Here is a 25994-nt window from a genome sequence, read left to right as displayed (position 1 = left end):
TCTGGCACCAAACACTGTCATATGGGGGTAAGGAAAAGGTCCTCAACTCTGTGTTAGCTCCAACAAAAATCAACTTAGATCTTATACAAAGCTTTTTCTCCAAACTCCCAGTAGCAAATGGAACAGCAGGAGAATGGAGCCATGGGGAAGGAAAGTATAATTTGCTGCAGCTTTAAAATGAGCCCAATGACAAATGTGCCTCTTCATTCAATACAGGAATTTGGTTTTCCAACTCTAAAAAGCATTTTTAAATGTTAAGAAAGCTTGGTACTTTTATCAATGAACTAATAATATTGTTATTATTTTAGTGCGGGAGTTGGACGAGCAGGATTGTTTATTGCACTGGATCATTTAATCCAACACATTAACCATCATGATTTTGTGGATATTTATGGCCTTGTAGCAGAGCTTAGAAGTGAAAGAATGTGTATGGTACAAAATTTGGTAAGCAAAGACAAGAATTCTGCTGTTATTTACCTCTTTCTACTTTTATTATATTAGTACAGTATGTATGTACCATCTAAAAATGTAAAAATACTTATACAGAAAAAAATAAGTGATTGTAACTGATCACCATGTAAAACAATCCATTCAGTTTAAAATAGAAATGAAAGATAAAACATTTGTGTATAGAGATTAAAAAAAAAAAAAAAAAGTTATAAATACCTTTTTCCCATTCCCTTTGTTCCCTCTGTTATCAGCTGCATAAAAGCTGAGGGAGGAGAAGCAACAGTACACTGAGCTTCCCAGTGAATGGCTGTGTAGGTGGGGGGGGGGGGAATATCAGGACAAGTCTGGTCATTGGAGGAGATCAGGATGAGTTTCTAGCAAAACTAGAGAACTGACCACAGTGTGTTCTCCTGCTTAGTGTGGTCAGTTTGTAATAGGAAAGCAGAGAGGCTGGCAAGTACACCAGGGATTTCACACAAAGGAAGCAATACAAAAGGGACAGGACACCTTTTCCTATGAGTACATGGTACAGCAAACTGATATCAGGAATAAAAAATGTTGGAGTAACAAACACTTTAAACTATGGAATTTATCACCCATGGCACACAGAGAAGTAGTGTGGAGAAGTAGCATTTCTATGGATTAACTTGCCATTAAGTCTTAGTTTTATTAAAAAATGTGAGCCCAGGCTGTCATGGAAACACCACCTTGGGGTCTTGCACTCACTGTACTCCTGGACTGAGCATCATTAACACATCATTACATGAGAGCTGCTCAGTCCAACAGGAAGGACCACCCACCACTGCCACGGAGGAAGGACCTATGACATTATTGGACCAACGTGAAGACTGCAGGATAAAGGTAAGTATAGGGGGAGCTTTTTAAGATCCACAAAACACTTTAGAAGGGGGGGGGTTGCTAAAGTTCTGCTTTAAAATCATAGGCTCCATTACAAGGTACACCTTTAGTGAAAAAAAAAGGCTTAGCAAAGGACAAGTCTCATGTCCTAAAATAAGCAGAACTATATCCACAGCGAAGGCAGGGCTTACTTAGAACCTTCATTGTTGTGTATTCGGCTTGTAGTAGTCTGCACATTTCTTTGTAGGCTGGTCATAAAGTTTTAAAAAAATTCCTTTTTTGCAGCAGTAAAACAGACTTTATCTGAACACAAGAACATGAGTTTGCTTTTTTTTTTTTTACAAGTATACTTTTAGTAAAAAAAAGATTTTGCAGTGACATTGATACATTTGGCACAAAGTCTTGTGTCCTACAACAAGCACACTTCTACCCACAGTGAAGGCAGGGCTTACTTAGAGCCTTCACTGTTGTGTATGTGACTATTATTAGTCTAGATGCACTTTTGACAAGCTTAGACTACCTGATGCATATCTGCACTGGTCTTTGTAGGATGGTCATAAAGGTTTTATAAATACCTGCTCTCGCAGCAGTAAAACAGAATTTTCTTATCTGAACATAAGAACACGAGTTTTCTATTTTTCCCCAGAGAAGTATATAACTTTTGTTCTTGTTGGAAGAAAAATAAATTGCCCAATTTCACTTAGGTTCACTTAGGTTACACATCTAAAAATAAAACCACATCTTTTCTAAAAATAATTTAGTTCCACATGCAGGTTTTTCAGGCGATGTCAGCCAAATGAGCAATGTGCTTAAAATTGCATGTTAATTAAGATGTATATTCTATTTGTATAGATAGCCTTAGTCTTTGTCATGACCTGTCTGAGACACTCAGAAATAAAAACTGTTAAAATGTATATAGGAAAAAAACTGAAATGAAAAAATACATCTGTGAAATGTTATTACTAATTACCATATCTATCTATCTATCTATCTATCTATCTATCTATCTATCTATCTATCTATCTATCTATCTATCTATCTATCTATCTATCTATATACAGGCTACGATGCAATTTTTTCACCAATGCTAACTACTCTGTCTCTCTCACCCATAGGCACAGTATATATTTTTACACCAGTGTGTTCTGGACTTATTAGCAAGCAAAGGCAGTAACCAGGCCATTTGCTTTGTTAATTATTCTGCCCTTCAGAAAATGGACTCCTTGGATGCCATGGAAGGTAAGCAGATACACACTGTACCCAACATGTTTCATTATCCTTCAAAAACAGAAACTCATCTGAACTTTGTCTTTCCTTCTACTCCCCTTACTCTTAAAAAAGAATTCTCAATTTTATGTACAGCAACTTTCCTAAAGAATGCTTGCTTCTAAAGCTTTAAAGGAGTTTTCTGCTTTTGGACAAACTTTATTCTTAAGGCCCAGTGATTTTTACATGCTATTTTATTTCTGTTTATCTGTTTTAATCTCTATTTATTTATTAGATGATCAAAAGCAATGCATCTCTTAATGTTAATTAAACCCCCAAAAAATTTGCGCTTCGTGCAAACAAGTGATGCTGTACTTATGTATTCTGGACAAAAGGAAAATCTAAAAATAACTACGTAGAAAGTGTGCAAAACCCATATATCACAAACTCAGTGGTGAATCATATGTGATCATAACTCATATTAAAAGACTTCCTACACAATATACATGACAATACAAAGTACAAAGTCCATCACAGAACATATAGTTGAAACTTGTGCATAATAAAAGAGTAAGCTTAAAAAAACATACTGTTATTCAAGTTTGGCAATAATGCCAAACCACCTTAAAATCAAGTGTCAGTTCCCTTACCAAATGGTAATGATCTCCAAATTATAAGAGATTAATAGCACAGAAATCATTCAATCAAGTGACACCAAAGCAAATACTGCAGGATCCAGTATTTCCAGGGTCCTCCACTAGTTATCCAAAGTCCACTCCTCGGAATAGGGATAAATAATGAAAGAGCAAAGGACCATAAATTATGTGCTTAAAACCACATATTTTATTAAAAGCAAATCTATTCAAAATTATAAAAGCATCTTATAGGCAAAAAAATCACATCAGAGAATATCAGGATGCGTGTAACATCATGAGCCACTGGCCTCACTTGACGTGCATTTGTCTGTACAATGGACGTCTTCAGGGGATAAAAGAAAGAAGGCCACTGGCATATCTTACACATTTATATGGTATACCTTTTAGTTAATTGTACGGTAGATGAAATTCAGCTGGAATTGTTTGAAAAAAACAATTGTCGCATAATTTCTGGCCGGAAGTGACGAAACAGGAAGTCGGCTGGACACCATCTTACCTATAACCAAGGGCACAAAACCAGATCTTAAGATTTTAAAGAGTCTTCTGATTTTGCCCAAACTTGCTTCTTAAGGTCTTGTGATTGCTACATGTTATTTTATTTCAGTTGTATTTATTTATTTGCCGATCAATAGCATTACAACTCTTAAGGTTGGGGCAGCACAGTGCTGTAGTGGTTAGCACCTAGTAGCAAAAGGGTCACTGGTTCAAATCCCAATCACAACACTACCTGCTTGGCGTTTGCACGCTTTCCCTGAGCCTGCGTGGGCTTGCTCCGGCTTCCTCCCACACTCCAAAAACATACTGGTAGGTTAATTGGCCCTAGTATGTGTATGTATGAATGTGAGCTAGGGAACTTAGATTGTAAGCTCCGTGAGGGCAGGCACTGATGTGAATGTACAATATATATGTAAAGCACTACATAAGTTGACAGCGCTATATACAATATCTTACAAAAGTGAGTACATCCCTCACATTTTTGTAAATATTTTATTATATCTTTTCATGTGACAACTTTGCTGCAATGTAAAGTAGTGAGTGTACAGCTTGTATAACAGTGTAAATTTGCTGTCCCCTCAAAATAACTCAACACACAGCCATTAATGTCTAAACCGCTGGCAACAAATGTGAGTACACCCCTAAGTAATTATGTCCAAATTGGACCTAAAGTGTCAATATTTTGTGGCCACCATTATTTTCCAGCACGGCCTTAACCCTCTTGGGCATGGAGTTCACCAGAGCTTCACAGGTTGCCACTGGAGTCCTCTTACACTCCTCCATGACGACATCACGGAGCTGGTGGATGTTAGAGACCTTGCGCTCCTTCACCTTCCATTTGAGGATGCCCCACAGATGCTCAATAGGGTTTAGGTCTTGAGATACGCTTGGCCAGTCCATTGCCCTTACCCTCAGCTTCTTTAGCAAGGCAGTGGATGTCTTGGAGGTGTGTTTGGGGTCGATATGTTGGAATACTGCCCAGCGGCCCAGTTCCTGAAGGAAGGGGATCATGCTCTGCTTCAGTATGTCACAGTACATGTTGGCATGCATGGTTCCCTCAATGAACTGTAGCTCCCCAGTGCCAGCAGCACTCATGCAGCCCCAGACCGTGACACTTCCACCACCATACTCTTTGTACTCCCTCCACACACGCTTGACACCATCTGAACCAAATAAGTTTATCTTGGTCTCATCAGACCACAGGACATGGTTCCAGTAATCCATGTCCTTATTTTGCTTGTCTTCAGCAAACTGTTTGCAGGCTTTCTTGTGCATCATCTTTAGACGAGAGTTCCTTCTGGGACGAAAGCCATGCAGACCAATTTTATGAAGTGTGTGGCGTATGGTCTGAGCACTGACAGGCTCAGACCACATAGGACCCCCCCCCCCCACCGCTTCGACCTCTGCAGCAATGCTGGCAGAACTCATATGTCTATTTCCCAAAGTCAGCCTTTGGATATGACGCTGAGCATGAGCACTAAACGTCTTTGGTCAACCATGGAGAGGCCTGTTCTGAGAGGAACCTGTCCTGTTAAACCGCTGTATGGTCTTGGCCACCGTGTTGCAGCTCAGTTTCAGGGTCTTGGCAATCTTCTTATAGCCTAGGCCATCTTTATGTAGAGCAACAATTCTTTTTTTTAGATCCTCAGAGAGGTCTTTGCCATGTGGTGCCATGTTGAACTTCCAGTGACCAGTATGAGAGAGTGAGAGAGATAACACCACGTTTAACACACCTGCTCCCTATTCACATCTGAGACCTTGTAACACTAGTGAGTCACATGACATCGGGGAGGGAATTTGGACCCATTTCGGTCATTTTTACTTAGGGGTGTACTCACTTTTGTTGCCAGCGGTTCAGACATTAATGGCTGTGTGTTGAGTTATTTTGAAGGGACAGCAAATTTACACTGTTATACAAGCTGTATACTCACTACTTTACATTGTAGCAAAGTGTAATTTATTCAGTGTTGTCACATGAAAAGATAGAATAAAATATTTACAAAAATGTGAGAGGTGTACTCACTTTTGTGAGATACTGTAAGTGCCTGAAAAAAATAATTTTACTTTTTTATAATATCCCTCATTTTTTTTTGTTCAAGGTTTTAAATAAGGTAGGGAAGGGTTAGAGCATTTTTCAAGTTTTTATTGCTGTCTGTGTCCCTACTGGGAAGATTTCCCCTCAGACCCTGTCTTGATGACATTGTTTATGTCAGGGTAAGGGAAGGTGTCACCATTACGGGAAGTAACAGGAAATCACCTGGATGGAACCACACACATTAGTAAAAAAGTGACAGATGTTTTAACCCTTTAATACGCTATGCAGAAAAAAACCCTAGTTTGAGTGAGGCTTTACATATACAGTGGGTAAAGAAAAGAATCACGCCCTTTTAATTGAATCACATTTTGTTGCTTTGCAGCCTGAAATAAAGACAAACACAGTTTTTTTTTCATCCAGCTTTATTTACTAGCGCAACTTATAATATCCAAGTGAAAGATATAACATCAACATGTCAGAAAAAAATAAAACAAATTCAAAAACAGAATCACTGAGTTGGAAAAAGGGTGACCCCCTCCCCCTCCTATGTCAGTATTTTCTTGGACCACCTTTTTCTTTAATTACAGCCTTTAGTGTGTTGGGATATGTCTCTACTGTACTAACTTTGCACATCTACACTTTGCAATATTTGCCCACTCTTCTTTGCAGAAACGGTCACCACCAAATTTAACTGAACTTGAGCAGTTCTGCAAAGAAGAGTGGGCAAAAATTGCAAAGTCTAGATATGCAAAGTTAGTAGAGACATATCGCAACAGACAAAAAGCCTGTAATTAAAGCAAAAGGTGGTCCAATAAAATACTAACCTGGGAGGGGGGGTGATCCTTTTTCCAACTCAGTGATTCAGTGATTCTGTTTTCGATTATTTTTATTCTGACATGTTACTGTTACTTTTAAATAACCATTTTATGCTTGTAGCCTCGGGAATAACTTTTGGCACTGAAGCTCCTCATCCAGTTGTGGTGCTATAAATCAGCTTAGGTGTCACTGTTATGGACATGATGCTGTCTACACAAAAAAATCCATACATATACATGTTAAAGAAAACAACCAAGCAACCAAGCAACCATCTTTCACTTGGATGATGATAATTTTCACTAGTAAATACAGCTGAATAAAACAAAAACTGTGTCTGTCTTCATTTCAGGCTGCAAAGAAACAAAATTGGATTATTTTAAAGGGGTTTTTTTCTTTTCTATACCCACTGTATACATAAGTCAGTCAGCCTTGGGGGATTGGAACTGAATTTATTAAAAAATGATGAAAAAGCATTTTCTAGCAATTTTTTGTTTGATTTTTAAATATGTAAATATATATATATATGTATATATGTATATATATATGTATATATATATATATATATATATATATATATATATATATATATATATATATATATATATATATATATATAAATTATTTAGGATACAATAATAAAAATATATCTGCTTACACAATTGTCCCACTCGGTTCCAGGTCATTGCTCTGTAAAATGTGTGTACTATGAGGGTTAAAACCTATATTGCTACATTGAATTTAGAAAAGATGGTGAAATAATAAATAAATGTGGTTGTACAAATGTCCAATAATCCAAGAGTGGAATTTTCATAGGAATGGAAAGAGCATGATCTATATTTCTGCCATGGTTGCCAAAAAGAAGAATAAGTGCTTGGTTGTTTTCTTTAACATATATATGTATGGAATTTTTTGTGTAGACAGCATCATGTCCATAGCAGTGACACCTAAGCTGATTTATAGCACCACAACTGGATGAGGAGCTTCAGTGCCATAAATGATTCCCGAGGCTACCAGCATAAAATGGTTATTTAAAAGTATGCAATGTAAATGCCCCGCGCTATTTCCTAGCTCTCACTCTTAAACGTGCCACTAAGCAGACAGGCTTCTGATAGGGGACTACGCCACATTTGGGACTGCAAAGGGAGGATTGCAGAAAAAGGGGTCCAGGTGCAAAAGGCATGAATGACCCAGCTATTGGTGGTATAAAAATTCAACATGGCAGTGAATTAATCACAGATTTTGTATTAACATATAAGTAGTCGATATTCATACTGTTTTTTTATTTCTTTTTTTAGGTGATGTTGAACTTGAATGGGAAGAGACAACAATGTAGTGTATAAGAAAAGCCCGTCTTAATGTGGCGGAAGCCAAAAACACTCCTTCCTATGGTTAAGACAAGAGCAGTGAAGGAAAGAACATACAAACTCTATTAATGCTGTGCCTTAGACTACTGGTAATGTTATGTGCACAGAACACAGGACATTCAACTGTTTGCACTGCTGTGGTCTCATTGTCATGTCATTTTTTTTTATCTTGAAAGAGATAAAACAGAGCCAAATGCAATGTATAGTATTACTGTCCTCTGTGTGGATATTCAAGATTGCATCATATTTTCTTTTTGGATTTGCTGTCTAATTAAAAACACAATCTGTAATGGGGTATTGCAATGGCGGATTTGATTGTAGATACATATCCATATTTTATATATGTGCTTGTATTTTGAATTTTGAGATCCCATACTCTGATCCAGAACAGCTGAAGAGTCACCCTATGACACTACTGAAATATTTTGGCTTTTGCACAGCACACAGTAGCTCATCGGGGATACATGGGGCTATGAAGTTGTGACTGCCAATCTTTTTATCTTTCCTCTTTCATTGTTACTGTATATATTTGCTGATGAGGTACTTTGTGTATCTCTTCTTTTTTACATTGTAGAATAAAGGTTTGATTTATGATACTCCCTGGTGTAACTGTATATGTTTATCTTGGTTTTCCTTCTAGAAGTGCCCATATCTTTTACCTATTCACCTTAAATGACAAACTGTATTGTACCTAAACTAACAGTATTCTTTATAATTGAAGAAACACTAAATATGCACACAATATGTGGTTTGGTCTGTAGTGTTTAATTGGAATTCTTGTTTGATTTTTACAAAATACCAAAGGAAAGATCTGATCAATTTAGCAACAACTACACTATTATGTTAGTAGAAAATGGTGGTATGGGTGGGCGACAGTGTCAAAAAGATGGCACCAACATCCCTGAAAATATATGTAAACAGGGGAGGTTTTTTGGTGGGATTTTAAGGGTGCCAAGCAAAAAAGTAACTTTACAGTACTCAAAATAGTAAAAAATATAACAAAGTTCATTACATAGAAGACACATTTAAAAATATTGGCTGTAAAAATGATACGCAGATACAATTACACATCTAAATGACAGATGGAAAGATTTTGGAGTGACTTATCCTGACATGTTTTGCCTCCTGGGGCTTCCTCAGGGGATTTTTTTTGAAACTTAGATGTGATATTGCATAAAACAAAGTACAGTTAGAAACAGTACAGACTTAAATAAATTACAAAGAACAAAAACACTGAGAAACAGCTAGGTTTGGCTGCCAGCAGCATAGCTGTTTCTCAGTGTTTTTGTCTGTACTGTTTATAACTGTAGTTCCTGAGGAAGCCCCAAGAGGCGAAACATGTCGGGATAAGTCACTCCATGATATTGTTGCGTGACCACTCTTTCCAGCTGTCATTTAGATGTGTAATTGTATCTGCTTATCATTTTTACAGCCAATATTTTTAAATGTGTCTTCTATGTAATAAACTTTGTTATATTTTTTACTATTTTGATTACTGTAAAGTTACTTTTTTGCTTGGCACCCTTAAAATCTCACCAAAAAAAACTCCCCTGTTTACATACACTATTATGTTATTTTATTCTGTCATTTTAATGAATTACCCCAGTGATCCTAAAGCAGCCCATAGATTACTTTTTCCTTCCACTACTGGTGAAAGGAAAGAAAATCGCTCAATTTCCCCCATCAGCATGGTCAGTGTTGATGGGGGAATGCCTCCTGCAGCACTATTGTATTCTGTCATCGGGGGGGCCGCAGGGAGCCTTCCCTGCCGGCAGAACACAATCTACTGACTTGGGTACAATCAGCATGCCCATACATGGATCGAATCTCAGTCGGTCCCTGCTGAGCTGGCCGAATTTTGATCCACGTATGGCCGGCTTAACATTACATCAAATAATTTTATCATGGAAATATGGGCTCTAGTCATCCAATTTTTACAGTTTACAATGTTGTATATTTAACCTCCCTGGCGGTATGATTATTTTGGATTTTAGGTGCTGAAAGCGGTACAATTATTTTGCATGGAAATTTGGCGTTTTATATTGTAATTATACAACAATAACACACTTAAATCTGTCCACCAAGAGTCTAGTAGATATCCCAGGTATGATGAAGTTTGAAACACAAAAACATAAATTATAATATAATAAATAAATATAAATAATTTTAAAAAATAATAATATAATAATAATTAAATAAATTTTCCCACAATTCACTATCACCCAATTCTGCAAGTGTTCTAATTTACTATCGCTGTTTTCTAGCTGGTCTAAAGCCACTTTTGATGTAAAGGGACACTTTTTGGTTGCTATGGACAATCTCCAGTTTCCAGGCAGAAAGAACAGTATATATAATATAAAACTGCATGTAGGGCATTGGACAAAGCATTGGGGACAAAAGGGATGTGAAATAATTTCATACAGTACTGTAATCTGTAAGATTACAGTACTGTATGTGTTATGATTTTTACTTTTTTTTTAACTTGCCGCCAGGCTCCGCCCCCATGTGTCGCGACGCTCGCAGGGAACGGAGCCTGGCACAGAGAGGCTTCGGAGGAGGACGGAGCCCGCAGACAACGCAGGGGGACATCGCAGGATCCTGGGGACAAAGTAAGTAACGTCGCACCAGGGTCCTGCAATGTAATCCCGAGTGTGGCTCAGGGTTACAGCTAATGGTGCTGAACTTTAACCCCGAGCCACGCACAGGAAAACCGTCAGGGAGGCTTCAATGTGCAGTTAAGTGACAGAATTAAAAAAAAAAAATAACATTGGTGAATAAACAATGAAAAAAATATCCTAATTAAATTCAAACTTGTGTAACTGATACGTTGTGGATACTTTACATATTGGGATCAGTAGACACAAGGACTTTATGTTATCCTTCCCAGTTCCTTATTAGTATGTCTTTAAAGTGTTACTAAACCCAGGACCCTGCATTTACTATATCTAGTCTCCCACAGTACACAGAACATGGAAATGCAATTATTTTAGTAAATACAAACTGCTAAATACCTTTTCCACCTATCAGTGTCTGCTTAAAGCTTGTAGGAGGAGTTTTCATTCTCCCCTAATTGTCCTATGAGGCTTCAGGATTCCTGACCCTCTGTCTGGACAGCCTGGTGCTGATCACATGCACTCTCCCAAGAAAAAAAACTCTAGAAAAACTCATCAGCAGTATATAACAGTCTTGTGACTTCTATCAGTGTCCGGTTAAAGCTTGTAGGAGAAGTTTTCATTCTCCCCCGATTGTCCTATAAGGCTGCAGGATCAGTAGACACAAATACTTTATGTTATCATTCCCAGTTCCATATTATTATGTCTTTAAAGTGTTACTAAACCCAGAACCTGCATTCACTATATCTGGTCCCCCACAGTACACAGAACATGGAAATGCAATAGTTTTAGTAAATATAAACTGATAAATACCTTTTCTCATTGGCAGTTAGAGCAATCATGTGACTTCTATCAGTGTCTGGTTAAAGCTTGTAGGAGGAGTTTTCATTCTCCCATGATTGTCCTATGAGGCTGCGGCACCCCTGACCCCTTGTCTGGACAGCCTGGTGCTGATCACATGCACTCTCCCAAGAAAAAAACTCTAGCAAAACACACCAAACTGAGCATGTGCAGCTGGTCCTCTAGTTTCTGTTCTATCAGGAGATGGATTGGGGACTGTGGAAGAAGGGGAGGATCAGAGAAGACAGGATCAAACAGCCTTCTTACATAATGCAGGATTAACCCCTTAGGTTCCACAGTGAGTATACCAAGCATGTCTTACTGCATATACAGACTGATTTTACTGTTGTGGGTTCAGTAACACTTTAAAAAAACTCCATCGATGAGGATTTCCACAGTTGTTTGTCTTTCCACTTTCTCCAAGAAGGTCAGAATGATGATGTTACTGCAGGATACCTAAATGTAGTTTACATAATCAAGCAATCCAATTTGTGAAGAATGTTATTGAGCATATGCATATTTTATAATAAATATTATTATAGTTGAAGAATATGGAAAACCTTAAGTTTTTTTTTAGTTTTGAATAGAGTGGGGAAGTGTTACCACTCCCGTCAAGTATTTAATCCTGTTTGCCTGTAATTCCTCCTTACTATTGGTACTGATCACTGCCTTTAATACAGAAAGTGATGGGGAACCAAAGAGTTTAAAGTTGTAATAAGAGATGGGAGAAAATTTCCAAAGGGGCCATACGCTGTGGTGGCAACTGTAAGGGATTTCACCTTTTTCGGAGATATTCCCTCTCACTTCCTAATGAGTCTCTTGGACAGTAAATGATGAAAAATATCCCTGTCAAAAGATCAGAGTAAAAAATGCTAACAGAGACTTTAACTACTCAAAACAAAAACAAAAAAATAGCTTTATATCCTTTTAATAAGCTTTGATGCATTTCACAGAGCAAGATATGCTCCTTCTAAGTTAACTGACATTTTCACTAGAACATGAGTGTCAGTAACCATAATATAATAATATATCATCAGTCAAAACAACATTACCTTCAGTGGCGACAGTAGGTCTTAAGACCAGATTGCCCGGGAGGAGAGAACGGGGAAGCCGCCAACCTGGATGGGGTAAGTGAGGACCTGGCGGGGGGGGTTTGTTTGCAGCCCCCCAAAAAATGGAGCACCAGCCGCCACTGAATACATTAGGATTTGGATTACAAATTGGTAGTAAAAAGCTTTTGAAAAAGACCTGAATATATCTCTAAAATTTTCTGAGCCTCAGGCAGAAAAACTTTCTTTTTCTAATGTGCTCCTTATTAATCACAAGGGCATGAATTCACTTTGTGTGCAATAAATGCCTTTGCAAGCCCAGATATTACCTTGTAAAGATATAAGTCATCATTACTGTGCTATACAGTATATAGCCTATGTAAAGGGGGGGGGGGGATACAAGATCGTATCATCCTGCACAAAGCGAGGGAGCAATATTCAATAGTGGGTGTCTGCTGTGTTAACTACACAAAAAATAGAAAAATATAAAATAATAATATAAAATCTAAAATAGTCTCTGGAGCAGCCAGCACAATGTTGATGAACAGCAATAATACAAATAGAAGAAGGTGCAGTGCTCAGAATAAAAGGTCCATAGAACCTTCAATTCCCCCATAATACAGTTCATGGGATATAATTGAAGCATGAATGAGGGAAGATAACCACCACCGGCACCCAGACACACTTACCATCCTCTTTGGACCCTCGTCACAGGGGTCAAATGAGCATTGAATGAGATAAAGAAACCCTTGCTCTCAATCAGCCACAATTGGTCAGGTAAAGCAGGTTTAACAGAATGGATACAGGTATCCCAATCTCCATGCTCCGTCCCAGTACTCACACCGTTAGGTATTGTCCAGATTTAGAAACCGCTTGTCACTACATACAGACTCTCAGTTTCTGGCTAACACTGCCAACAAGATGGCCACCGCATCCTGGAATACACTTGCGTCACGTCACAAGCTCCTCCCTACGCATTTCGTCATAGGCTGACTTCGTCAGGGGCGTGGATAGAGATGTATTATATAGGCAGGGCGTCAAACAAAAGGTGGAAATTAACTGCGTTTCAACCAGCGAAAGCACCAGAGTAAATAAAACCAGAGGCGCTAACCACTGACCAGAACTCCGTTCACCCACAGTAATCACACTGCAGAAAACGAGCAGAAAAAATAAAACATTTAGGCCATCTTAGTTTATGTTCCCTCCACAAGATGGCGCTGTCTTCTGGTATACTGCGATTTCTAAAGAATATATTTGGAACCCTATACATGAACATATTTGAATTTCATTTATGTATGGGTTGGCCATCATTTGCATTTTCTTCAAAATCACTTTATATAGTGTGCTGGCCTTAATGTTTTATTTTTTCTGCTCGTGATTACTGTGGGTGAACGGAGTTTCGGTTAGTGGTTAGCGCCTCTGGTTTTGTTTCCTCGGGTGCTTCCGCTGGTTGGAACGCAGTTAATTTACACCTTTTGTTTGACGTCCCGCCTATATAATACATCTTTATGCACACCCAGCCACGCCCCTGATGATGCCAACCTATGATGAAATGCGTAGGTAAGAGCTTCTGACGTGATGTGATGCGAGTGTATGCTGGGATGCGGCGGCGATCTTGTTGACAGTGTTAGCCAGAAACTGCGAGTCTGTATTCAGTGACAAGCGGTTTCTAAATCTGGACAATACCTGATGGTGTGAGTACTGGGAGCGTGGAGATTGGGATACCTGTATCCATCCTGTTATACCTGCTTTACCTGACCAATTGTGGCTGATCGAGAGCAAGGGTTTTTTCATCTAATTCTTTGCTCATTTGACCCCTGTGACGAGGGTCCAAAGAGGATGGTAAGAGGCAGTGTGTCTGGGTGCTGGTGGTGGTTATCTTCCCTCATTCACGCTTCAATTGAACTGTGTGATATATATTAACATCTGAGGACTGAAGGGTCTACGGACATTTTATTCTGAGCGCTACACCTTCTTCTTTTACGAGGGAGCAGTATTGACTGGTCTTTGTTACAGAAAACTCCTGCACATGCTGCATTAATGCACTAATTTAAAATATATAAATAAAGAGTGCAAAGATTCAGGTAAAAATACGTCTGCTATTTAGACAATATTTGCTTATCCTGGCATTCAGCTTTAAAAGGGGAACTCTGTCTTGTATACAAAAGACAATGATAGGATCTACGACATGTTATTCAGCCTGAATGAAATGTTAGTATTTATATGCAGTAAAGCATTTTATTGTACTATATTGCTACCTGCTCTTAAATTTACTATACACAGTACAACAAGCACTTCATTGCACGTAAAGCTGCAGTGGGGTGCTCTTATTTCGCACAGTATAGAGAGAATATTTATAACTTAGCATGTCAGCGGAGAATACATACAGAGAGCCATCTGGTCCTGCTGTGATTTATTATAAATAAAGAGAAAGTCTATTGTTTTAGCTTAATTCCTGGATGTTAAGAGACTGAAAAATTGAGCTAGATACGTGATATCCATGAAATTATTGCTCAATTCACGTTAGAATTTAGAAATGATCTAAGCAGATTAGGTTTCCCTCCAAAACAAAATTCCAAATAAAAATGAGATGATTTGGGTCTGTTCGAAAGTGCCATAAACACTCCTATAAATACTGTTTATAGCTAAATCTACAACAGCAGAGGAGCAGTGTAATGTTTCAATGGGTTTCCTACTCATATTTAGCAGGGACGTGCGGGTTTAATGCTTTGAAGCAAAAAATATAACAGTAAAAATGAAAATGATGCATGCAGGTATGGTATATATTATCTAGGTGGTTAAGATTTAAATTAGAACCCTGGCCGAGTCTTTACTAGGTTTTTATTAAGGGCTGTATGACCGCTGGGGAAATTTCCCTTTACTTCCTGCTATATCACTCACTATCCTAAATCTAATAAGAAAGAGGTTTTTTAAATCAAAATGATAATGATTTTGGTAATCAGTGGCTGCTGGTGCTCAAAATTTTTTTGGGGGTGCAAAATTCTGAAAAAAACCCCATCAATTGCAGCCTCACTATACCATCAATCGCAGCCACTGTGCCATCAAACGCAGCCACTGAGCCATCCATTGCAGCCACTTTGCCCATCAATTGCTGCCACTGCACCATCAAACACAGCCACTGTGCCCATCAAACGCAGCCACTGTGCCATCAAACGCAGCCACTATGCCCATCAATTGCCGCCACTGTGCCATCAAATGCAGCCACTGTGCCCATCAATTGCCGCCAGTGTGCCCATCAAACGCAGCCACTGTGCCATCAAACGCAGCCACTGTGCCATCAAACACAGCCACTGTGACATCAAACGCAGCCACTGTGCCCATCAATTGCTGCCACTGTGCCATCAAACACAGCCACTGTGCCATCAAACGCAGCCACTGTGCCCATCAATCAAACGCAGCCACTGTGCCATATCAAATGCTCTCACTGTGCCATCAAATACTGCCACTGTGCCATATCAAATACTCCCACTGTGTCATATCAAATGCTCCCACTGTGCCATCTAATGCTGTCACTGTGCCATCAAATGTTGCTACTGTGCCCCATCAAAAGCTCCCACTGTACCCCATCAAAAAGTATACAGTAAAAAAAAAAATGCCGCGCTGGAACAACAAAAATAAAGCAGCAGTAAACAGTGTGACAACACAAAATAACAATAAATAAAAATAAACTGCACTAAATGTTCTTTACATTATTAAAAACGTTATGTATCATAAACGTCTGGAGTAGATAATGAATAATGCAGTCCAGGTATCTCTTTAAGCAAAAAAAAAGGAATCCGGATCACCCAAATGCTTCAACACACACGAAAATTAATTCACAGTCCAAACATCATGGTAGCAAGTTGCCCTTACCAGAACACCAAATAAAGTAGGTGGATGGCTTAAACCTAGCCAGGGCCTTTATGATAGAGACCGATCAGCTCTGTAAAGATTCAGGTGTGGTTCCCTCAGTTTGATAGCGGAAGAAGAAAAATAACAAAAAAGCTGGCCATAGTGTAGTATTGTTATACAACGTATGTGGACATACAAACGTGACCAACACCCTAATTGTGCACTTGAAACGAGAGGTGTTATCCCACCACCGTAGCTGTCGAGTGTGCTTACCAACTCACAGACTTTATACTCATTTGGCTCTATATCACACTGGACGATTGATTGCTGTAGTCAGGAAATCCTTATTCACAGTGTACGACCCAAAAAGGAGATAAACTGACCATAGTGTAATACATTCAAGGAACACTTTAATAAATAAAGTAATACACTTACAAACAGATGATCGAATTCGCATAAAATGTATAAAAGACGCCGGCCGGCATAGCAATCAACAAAGCGGAGCTCGTCCTCCTTCCCTGGTCACGTGGTAGCGTCAAATGCTGCCAGTGTGCCCCCCGCCCGCCGTCTGCACTTACCCTGTCTCGGTGGGACAGCTCCTCGATGCTCCTCGATGTCTTCTCCCGTCCTCTCTTCCTATCCTCTGCTATGATTGGATGCCTGATAGGCATCCAATCACAGCGCCTGACGTTGCAGCAAATCAGGTGACGGGTAACAGATTCAAGCACCTGATTGGCGGAGAGACGGTTTAGTGTTCAGTCACTTTTCTAACACAGATTAGTGACCTGCGAACGCCCAGCATGGCGCTCGCAGGTCACCTTTTTTTATGCCTATTAGAGCCTGTGACTCTAATTGGGTGCTTCAAAAACACCCCCCACCGCTGTAATTCAGGCGCCCGGACCCTTTTCGGAATAGAGGGTGGCAGCGGCGGCCATAGATAGATTCATGCAATGCATGAATCTACCTATTGGTGCTAGAGGGGGTGACAGGAGAGAGGGGGCGGCACCCGTGCGCCCATATGGACACACCGCCAATGTTGGTAATACTAACATGTGCCCCACAGATACATGAACAGCGTAAGGCCAATGTTATATCTAGAGTGCAAAAAGGTTTAGAACCTCTGTCTGGTTGTTATAATTTAAAAGATGTAGAGGAAAGGCCCTTGATCTGGAGATGATTACTTCCTTGGTGTTAAGGTAAGTCTGTATTGTGGTTGAACAATGGTATAGGGAAAATATTAGCACAACAACAAAGATATACAGTGGATATAAAAAGTGTACACACCCCTGTTAAAATATAAAGGTAGGAAGTAGGGACTTTGAATGAGGCATGTATATTAAGGCTAGGAAGTAGTCAATGTTAAATCCAGTTAAATTCAGCAGACAAATTTCCTTACCCCAGTTGCTTAACCGTAAAAAGAAATTCAATCCCAGCCATCCACATGCTCAGCGTCTGAATGCTAGCTTGACCAAATTGCTAGCACTGCAACTGCTGCTTTTTCAGCTGGTAGACTTAGCCCCCTTTCGTGAATTTGTGGAATGTGCTGTACCACAGTGGCTGCAAAACGCCATTTCTTTTCACGTAAGGCCATTCCGGCTCTCTACAAGCAATGTGGAAGGCAATGTTTTGGCCTCATTGGAGAGAGCAGTCAGCAGTAAGGTTCATATTACCGCTGACTCATGGTCCAGCAAGCATGGGCAGGGACCTTACCTTTCCTTCATGACACACTGGGTAACTCTAAAGGCAGCTGGGAAGGATGCAGGGCAGGGTTCAGTGTCGGAGCTTGTTCCGCCACCATGCCTCCAAAAAGCTAGTGGTGATTCTGCCACAACATCTGTATGCTCCCCTCCCCCCTCTTCTTCTTCCTCTATGGTCTCTTCTGCTGAATTGTCCTCTGAACCAGCAGTGCTCCCTAAGCGCTCAAGAGACTACGCAAGCAGAAAAAGATGCCATGCAGTGCTTGAGTTGGTCTGCCTAGGGGACAGGAGCCACACTGGGGCAGAGATTCTGTCAGCTCTGCAGGGGCAGGCTCAGAGGTGGTTGACGCCACACCAGCTTCAGCTAGGAATGGTTGTTAGCGACAATGGCACCAACTTTCTCTCCGCTCTCCGACAGGGACACTTTACCCATGATCCTTGTTTGGCGCACATCCTTAATTTGGTGGTGCAGCGTTTCTTGACCAGATACCCAGGCTTACAAGATCTGATGAGTCAGGCCAGAAAAGTCTGTGGTTATTTCCACCGGTCATTCAATGCCAGTGCTCGGTTGGCTGACATTCAAAGGGAATGCAACCTGCCTGCCAACCGCCTCATTTGAGACATGCCCACCAGGTGGAAGTCAATGTTGGCAATGCTGCAGCGGCTGCACACACAGCAGAGGGCCATCAATGAGTACCTGTGTGAGTATGGCACCAGGACAGGGTCAGGGGAGCATGGATTCTTTTTGCCACGCCAGTGGCTACTGATCAAGGATGCATGCACTGCCCTCTCACCATTTCAGGAGGCCACAAGGATGGTGAGCAGTGACAATGCATGCATCAGTAACACTGTCCCTCTAGTCTTCCTGCTGGCGCACACGCCTCATGGTATCATGGACAGGGCACTTGAGGCAGAATAGCGGGAGGAAGAGTGGGACTTCCTTTCCTCCCAGATAGCATTCCTGTGGGTCCGCCAAACTCACAAGAAGAAGAGGAGGAGGAGGAGGGGGAGGATTGTGTCAGCATTGATGTCAAGGATAACACACAGCAGTCTTCAAGGGATGGTTTTCAGTCCTCAGAAACCAAAGGAGTTGTACGTGGCTGGGAGGAGGTAGTTACAGATAATGTGATCCTTAGTGACCCAGAGGACTCAGAATCGAATGCCACTGCAAACTTACACTGCATGGCCTCCCTGATTCTGCAAAGCCTGCAAAAGGACACTAGGATTTGTGGTATCAAGGAGAGGGATCAGTACTGGCTGGCAACCCTTCTTGATGGGTAAGGTGGCAAAACTCATCCTGCCTTTGCAGAAGGAGCAGAGGATGAAACATCTTCAGGCGGCCTTAAAGAAAAGTTTGTGTAACGTATTTCCAGACCCTGGGAAGTTACTATTTCCTCATGCTGGACAACATGTTTCTGAGGCTTTCTTCGGTCAGAAGAAGAGTGGTGGATAAGGTGGCCAGCTGACCGATGCCTTTAAACAATTTTTCAGTCCTCAGCGCCAAGGTCTGATAGGTTCCAGCAACCATTGCCAGCGTCTGCATTATATGGTACAGGAATATCTAGGGGCTAGTGCAGACTTGGAGACCTTTCCAACAGAGCATCCACTAGGTTACTGGGTCTTGAGGATAGACCACTGGCCAGAACTAGCTCAATATACAATTGAGCTACTGGTCTGTCTTGCATCCAGCATGCTTTCTGAATGCACATTCAGTGTTGCTGGAGGGTTTGTAATAGATCAAAGAATGTGCCTGTCCACAGTCTCTGTTGATAGACTCACATTTATTAAAATGAATCAGTCCTGGATCAGCAGCTATCAAGCACCTGATGCTGATGTAACTGATTGGATTTAATTTGTATCTGGGATCCCTGGAAGACTGCCTATGCTGCCTATCCTATTCCTCCTCAAGCCCCCCCCCCAAAGCACCTTGTCCCCATGTTGAAGGGGACAAGGGCCTCATCCCCACACCCCTTGCCTGGTGGTTGTGGGGGTCTGTGGGCCGGGGGGGTTATTGGAATCTGGAGGCCCCCAGATCCCTTCCCCCCATGTGAATGGGTATGGGGTACATAGTATGGATTTTGGGGGGACCCCCACACCATTTTTTTAAACATTTTGGCGTGGAGTTCCTATAATATCCATATCAGACCCAAAGGTCTGGCAATGGACTGGGCGGAACCCACGCCATTTTTTTCAATGATTTTTTATGGATATTGCCGGGTTCCAGCAATACATTACAGCTGTGAGCAATTTTAAATGACATTTTTTCCTTTAGAAATGTAATTTTGCTGTGTTATAAACATGGGAAAAATGCGCTACCTAACAGGCAGACTAAGAGGACCTCCCAGGCACGATATTTAAAGGAATATTTCATTTTTATTGCTTCACTTTAAGCATTCTTAAAATCACTGCTCCTGAAAAAACAGCCATTTTCAAAACTTTTTTTTGCATTGATACATGTCCCCTGGGCCAGTACCTGGACCCCCAAACACTTTATGGCAATAACTTGCATATAAGCCTTTAAAATTAGCACTTTTGATTTTTCACATTCGTGTCCAATAGACTTTAACGGTGTTTGCATTTTCGCACAAATTTTCTGTCTGTTCGCATGTTCTGGTGTGAACTGAACCAGGGGGTGTTCGGCTCATCCCTACTTCCTAACTTTGACATATACAGTGGGGACGGAAAGTATTCAGACCCCCTTAAATTTTTCACTCTTTGTTATATTGCAGCCATTTGCTAAAATCCTTTAAGCTAATTTTTTTCCTCATTAATGTACACACAGCACCCCATATTGACAGAAAAACACAGAATTGTTGCCATTTTTGCAGATTTATTAAAAAAGAAAAACTGAAATATCACATGGTCCTAAGTATTCAGACCCTTTGCTCAGTATTTAGTAGAAGCACCCTTTTGATCTAATACAGCCATGAGTCTTTTTGGGAAAGATGCAACAAGTTTTTCACACCTGGATTTTGGGAACCTCTGCCATTCCTCCTTGCAGATCCTCTCCAGTTCTGTCAGGTTGGATGGTAAACGTTTTTAGGTCATTTTTAGGTCTCTCCAGAGAAGCTCAATTGGGTTTGAGTCAGGGCTCTGGCTGGGCCATTCAAAAACAGTCACGGAGTTGTTGTGAAGCCACTCCTTCGTTATTTTAGCTGTGTGCTTAGGGTCATTGTCTTGTTGGAAGGTAAGCCTTCGGCCCAGTCTGAGGTCCTGAGCACTCTGGAAAAGGTTTTCGTCCAGGATATCCCTGTACTTCATCTTTCCTTCGAATGCAACCGGTCGTCCTGTCCCTGCAGCTGAAAAACTATCCCACAGCATGATGCTGCCACCACTATGCTTCACTGTTGGGACTGTATTGGACAGGTGATGAACAGTGCCTGGTTTTCTCCACACATACTGCTTAGAATTAAGGCCAAAAAGTTCTATCTTGGTCTCATCAGACCAAAGAATCTTATTTCTCACCATCTTGGAGTCCTTCAGGTGTTTTTTTAGCAAACTCCATGCGGGCTTTCATGTGTCTTGCACTGAGGAGAGGCTTCCATCAGGCCACTCTGCCATAAAGCCCCGACTGATGGAGGGCTGCAGTGATGGTTGACTTTCTACAACTTTCTCCCATCTCCCGACTGCATCTCTGGAGCTCAGCCACAGTGATCTTTGGGTTCTTCTTTACCTTTCTCACCAAGGCTCTTCTCCCCTGATAGCTCAGTTTGGCCGAACGGCCAGCTCTAGGAAGGGTTCTGGTCATCCCAAAGACCAGATCTCATTCAAAGACCAGACCGGATCCAAAGACCAGACCTCATTCAAAGTCCCAACTTCCTTCCTTTATACATTACAGGGATGGAGGTGCATGGATCCATGCAACTCATTTAAAGTCCCAAAACCCCTCTCTGAGCACCCCTGTTAACCACTTCAGCCCTGGAAGGATTTGCCCCCTTCCTGACCAGGCCATTTTTTGCAATACGCCACTGCGTCGCTTTAACTGACAATTGCGTGGTCATGCGACGTTGTACCCAAACAAAATTGATGTCCTTTTTTCCCCACAAATAGAGCTTTCTTTTGGTGGTATTTGATCACCTCTGTGGTTTTTATTTTTTACGCTAAAAATTTTGAAAAAAAAAAGTTTTTCCTTGTTTCTGTGACAAAACTTTGCCAGAAACAAAAAAAGAGCGACAGAGCGACAATTTTGAAAAAAACACAATATTTTGTACTTTTTGCTATAATAAATATCCAAAAAAAATGTCTTCATCAGTTTAGGCCAATATATATTCTTCTACATATTTTTGGTAAAAAAATCACAATAAGCGTATATTGATTGGTTTGCGCAAAAGTTATAGCGTCTACAAAATAGGGGATAGATTTATGGCATTTTTATTATTATTATTTTTTTAATAGTAATGGCGGCAATCTGTGATTTTGTTTTAGAACTTTTTCCACCTTTAATGTGACCTATAAACTGTACAACTCAGTTAAACAACAACTGAAATCTTTTAGGTGGAGGGAAAAAACAATAAAAAAAAATAAGGTTTCATAAGTGTGCACACCCTTAAACTATTTTTTTACAGCACTCAGTCTTTTTCTGTATCTATCAGCATGTCACATCTTGACTTGGCAAAATTTGCCCACTCTTCTTTGCAAAAACACTCCAAATCTGTCAGATTGCACACTCATCTTCAGATCACCCCACAGATTTTCAATCGGATTCAGGTCTGGGCTATGGCTGGGTCATTCCAAAACATTAATCTTCTTCTGGTGAAGCCATTCCTTTGTTGATTTGGATGTATGCTTTGGGTCGTTGTCATGATGAAAGATGAAGTTCCTCTTCATGTTCAGCTTTCTAGAAGAAGCCTGAAGGTTTTGTGCCAATATAGACTGGTATTTGGTACTGTTCATAATTTCCTCTACCTTGACTAAGGCCCCTGTTCCAGCTGAAGAAAAACAGCCCCAAAGCATGATGCTGCCACCAACATGCTTCACTGTGGGTATGATGTTCTTTTGGTGATGTGCAGTGTTGTTTTTGCGAAAAAACATATCTTTTGGAATTATGGCCAAAAAAAATCAACTTTGGTTTTATCAGACCATAACTTATTTTCCCACATGCTTTTGAGAGACTTCAAATGTGTTTTTGCAAAATTTAGCAGGGCTTGGATGTATTTCTTCGTAAGAAAAGGCTTCCATCTTGCCATGTCTTGTCCATAGCCCAGACATATGAAGAATACGGGAGATTGTTGTCACATGTACCACACAGCCAGTACTTGCCAGATATTCCTGCAACTCCTTTAATGTTGCTGTAGGCCTCTTGGCAGCCTCCCTGACAAGTTTTCTTCTCGTCTTTTCATCAATTTTGGAGGGAGGTCCAGTTCTTGGTAATGTCACTATTGTGCCATTATTTTCTCCACTTGATGATGACTGTCTTCACTGTGTTCCATGGTATATCTAAAGCCTTGGAAATTCTTTTGTACCCTTCTTCTGACTGATACCTTTTAACAATGAGATCCCTCTGATGCTTTGGAAGCTCTTTGCGGACCAGCGGACCATGGCTTTTGGTGTAGGATGCGATTAAGAAAATGTCAGGAAAGACCTACTAGAACAGCTGAACTTTATTTGGGGTTAGAGGTACTTTAAATAATGGCAGGTGTGTACTGAGCCCTATTCAACATGAGTTTGAATGTGACTGCTTAATTCTGCTTAATTCTGCTTAATTTTCAATTGAGTTGTACATTTTATAGGTCACATTAAAGGTAGAAAAAGTTCTGAAATTATTTATCTTTGTCTCATTTTTTACATCACAGAAACCTGACTTTTTAACAGGGGTGTATATACTTTTTCTATACACTGTAGGGGTCCAACTGTATTTATATAATCACAGAAGTCTAAACAGGAATGTTTATTTCCATCTTTACCTCCTCTCCTAGTGGTAATGTTGTCACCATGACAGAATGTTAGGAGATTTCTCCAATAGGTACACTAGAAACAGTTGACAGATATTTCAACCCTTGCTCCACTCCCCAAAAAAAGATGTTTTCATTGCTACTGTGTCCTTTTTAACCCTTTCACTGCCAAGTCTGTTCGCTGTACGGACCTACAAAAGTGCCTGCAGGTCGCCAAGTCCGTACGGTGTACGGACCACATCTCTTCCTCTTCTATAAGCTTATGGTCACTTCAATGACCATAAGCTTATATCAGAAGTGTTCAGCAGACTCTGCTGAACACTTCTATAACTCTCATCAGCGAATTACAACCCGCTGACCAGAGTTATGAACCCTAAATGTGACCACCCCTCCCCACCCATGCCATCGCTTCCCTTTCCCCTGCCACTCTACTGCCCCGTGCACACGGTCAGATTTTCCGACGGAAAATGTTTGATGGGAGCTTGTTGTCGGAAAATCTGACTCTGTGTAGGCTCCATAGGACATTTTCCATCGGAATTTACGTCACACAAAATTTGAGAGCTGGTTCTCAAATTTTCCGACAACAAAATCCGTTGTCGTAAATTCCGATTGTGTGTACACAATTCCAACGCACAAAGTTCCACGCATGCTCGGAATCAAGCAGAAGAGCCGCACTGGCTATTGAACTTAATTTTTCTCAGCTCTTCATACGTGTTGTACGTCACTGCGTTCTTGACGTTCGGAATTTCCGACAAGATTTGTTTGACCGTGTGTATGCAAGACAAGTTTGAGCTAACATCCGTCGGAAAAATACCATGGATTTTGTTGTTGGAATGTCCAATCGTGTGTATGCGGCATACCTCCCGCTGCTCCCTTTCATCTTAAACTGCCCCCTCTCCTCTCCTATTCTTTTCACCCCCCTTCTTCCCCCTCAGCACTGATCCCTCCCCCCCTCCACTTGATCCGACGTTCCCAAACCGGATCCCCGCAGCCACCATCATTAGCCGGCATCCCTCCTCTGCCATTCCCGCCAGCTTCAGGTGCTGCATGGGGCTTGGGGGCATCCAGATGTGTCCCCCCTGCCGGTCAGATCACCCCCCCAACTGCCTCCGCACCCTCCAATCCATGGCCGCTCTGATCGGCAGCTTTCCTTCCCCTCCTGCCGCCTGCAGCTTCTCCCTGCACTGATCTCTCAAATCTGTCAGGCTGGGGAGCGCAGCAGGGGGAGGGGGAAATGAAACACTGTATATTAAATAAATTTGAATACATTTAAGACTGTCCATTTCTTCCAGAAAGCTCCAGCATTCCATTAGAGATGGGTGAACTGTTCGGGCCAAGCATTGGGTTTCAGATTTTCGGGGTGCTAGGCGGGATGTTCGCCTGCCGACCGCACAGTGAAAAGCTGCCGGTTGTTAAGGAGTGGGCCAGGAAGCCGGCAGCCGCGTCCTTAACAACAGATGAGTCATCAGCTGTCAGTGGGCTTCCCTGCTGACAGCTAAATTTAAAAAAAGACATTGCCTGCAATAGAGAAATAAAAAAAAAAACGCCACGCCAAAATAAAAAAAAAAAAAAAAAACGGCGTGGGGTCCCTTCCAGGATTCATACCTAGACCCTTATCTGAGCCTGGCAAGCCAGAAAAGGGTGGGACAGATGAGTGAGCACCCCCCTCCTGTACCATTCCAGGTCACATGCCTTCAACATGGGGGGGTGCTTTGCCACCCTGCCCCAAAGCATCTAGTCTCCATGTTGATGGGGCCAAGGACCTCTTTCCCACAACCTTGGGTGGTGGTTGTGGGGGTCTGTGGCAGGAGGCTTATTGGATTCTGGTATATTGTACCCTTACTCATTCACCAAAAAAAAAATCGGCAAAAAGAAATAAAAAAACACATGCAGTGTTTCACAATTGCAAAAACAATGTCCATTGATGTAGATCCATCGTCAATCACGACGCCCGCCGCAGCGCCGGACCTGAAAAAAGAAAAAAACCTACACCCGCGATGAAGGCTCCCCACCGACTGCCTGCTCCTCCATCTGACAGTTCTTAAATAGGTAAGGGGCGGGCCACTTGGTGTCACCACCCCCATGTGACCTTACTGACCCAGCATGTACCAGTTGGTGATGACAAATGGGGCAGTGCCACCAGGTGACGTCCCCAGGTGGCCCCACCCTTTAC

The 25994-nt window shown here is 41.2% G+C and overlaps 1 protein-coding gene across 2 annotated transcripts in view; it reads left to right on the top strand.

Moving 5' to 3' along the window:
- Window positions 1-8366, top strand: part of PTPRQ (protein tyrosine phosphatase receptor type Q) — a 450263-nt gene extending 441897 nt beyond the window's left edge. For both annotated transcript variants that reach the window (XM_073620248.1, XM_073620247.1), the window contains 3 exons: window positions 309-444; window positions 2424-2547; window positions 7812-8366. In XM_073620248.1, coding sequence (XP_073476349.1) covers window positions 309-444; window positions 2424-2547; window positions 7812-7849 — 298 coding nt within the window. In that variant the 3' untranslated portion in view covers window positions 7850-8366. The remainder of the gene's footprint in view (window positions 1-308; window positions 445-2423; window positions 2548-7811) is intronic.
- Window positions 8367-25994: the final 17628 nt, after the last annotated feature.

The sequence above is a fragment of the Aquarana catesbeiana genome, linkage group LG03 (genome assembly GCF_042186555.1).
Source record: "Aquarana catesbeiana isolate 2022-GZ linkage group LG03, ASM4218655v1, whole genome shotgun sequence".
Classification (NCBI taxonomy): domain Eukaryota; kingdom Metazoa; phylum Chordata; class Amphibia; order Anura; family Ranidae; genus Aquarana; species Aquarana catesbeiana.
The sequence above is the reverse complement of the archived record's forward strand: the minus strand, read 5'-3'. Positions and strand labels throughout refer to the sequence as shown.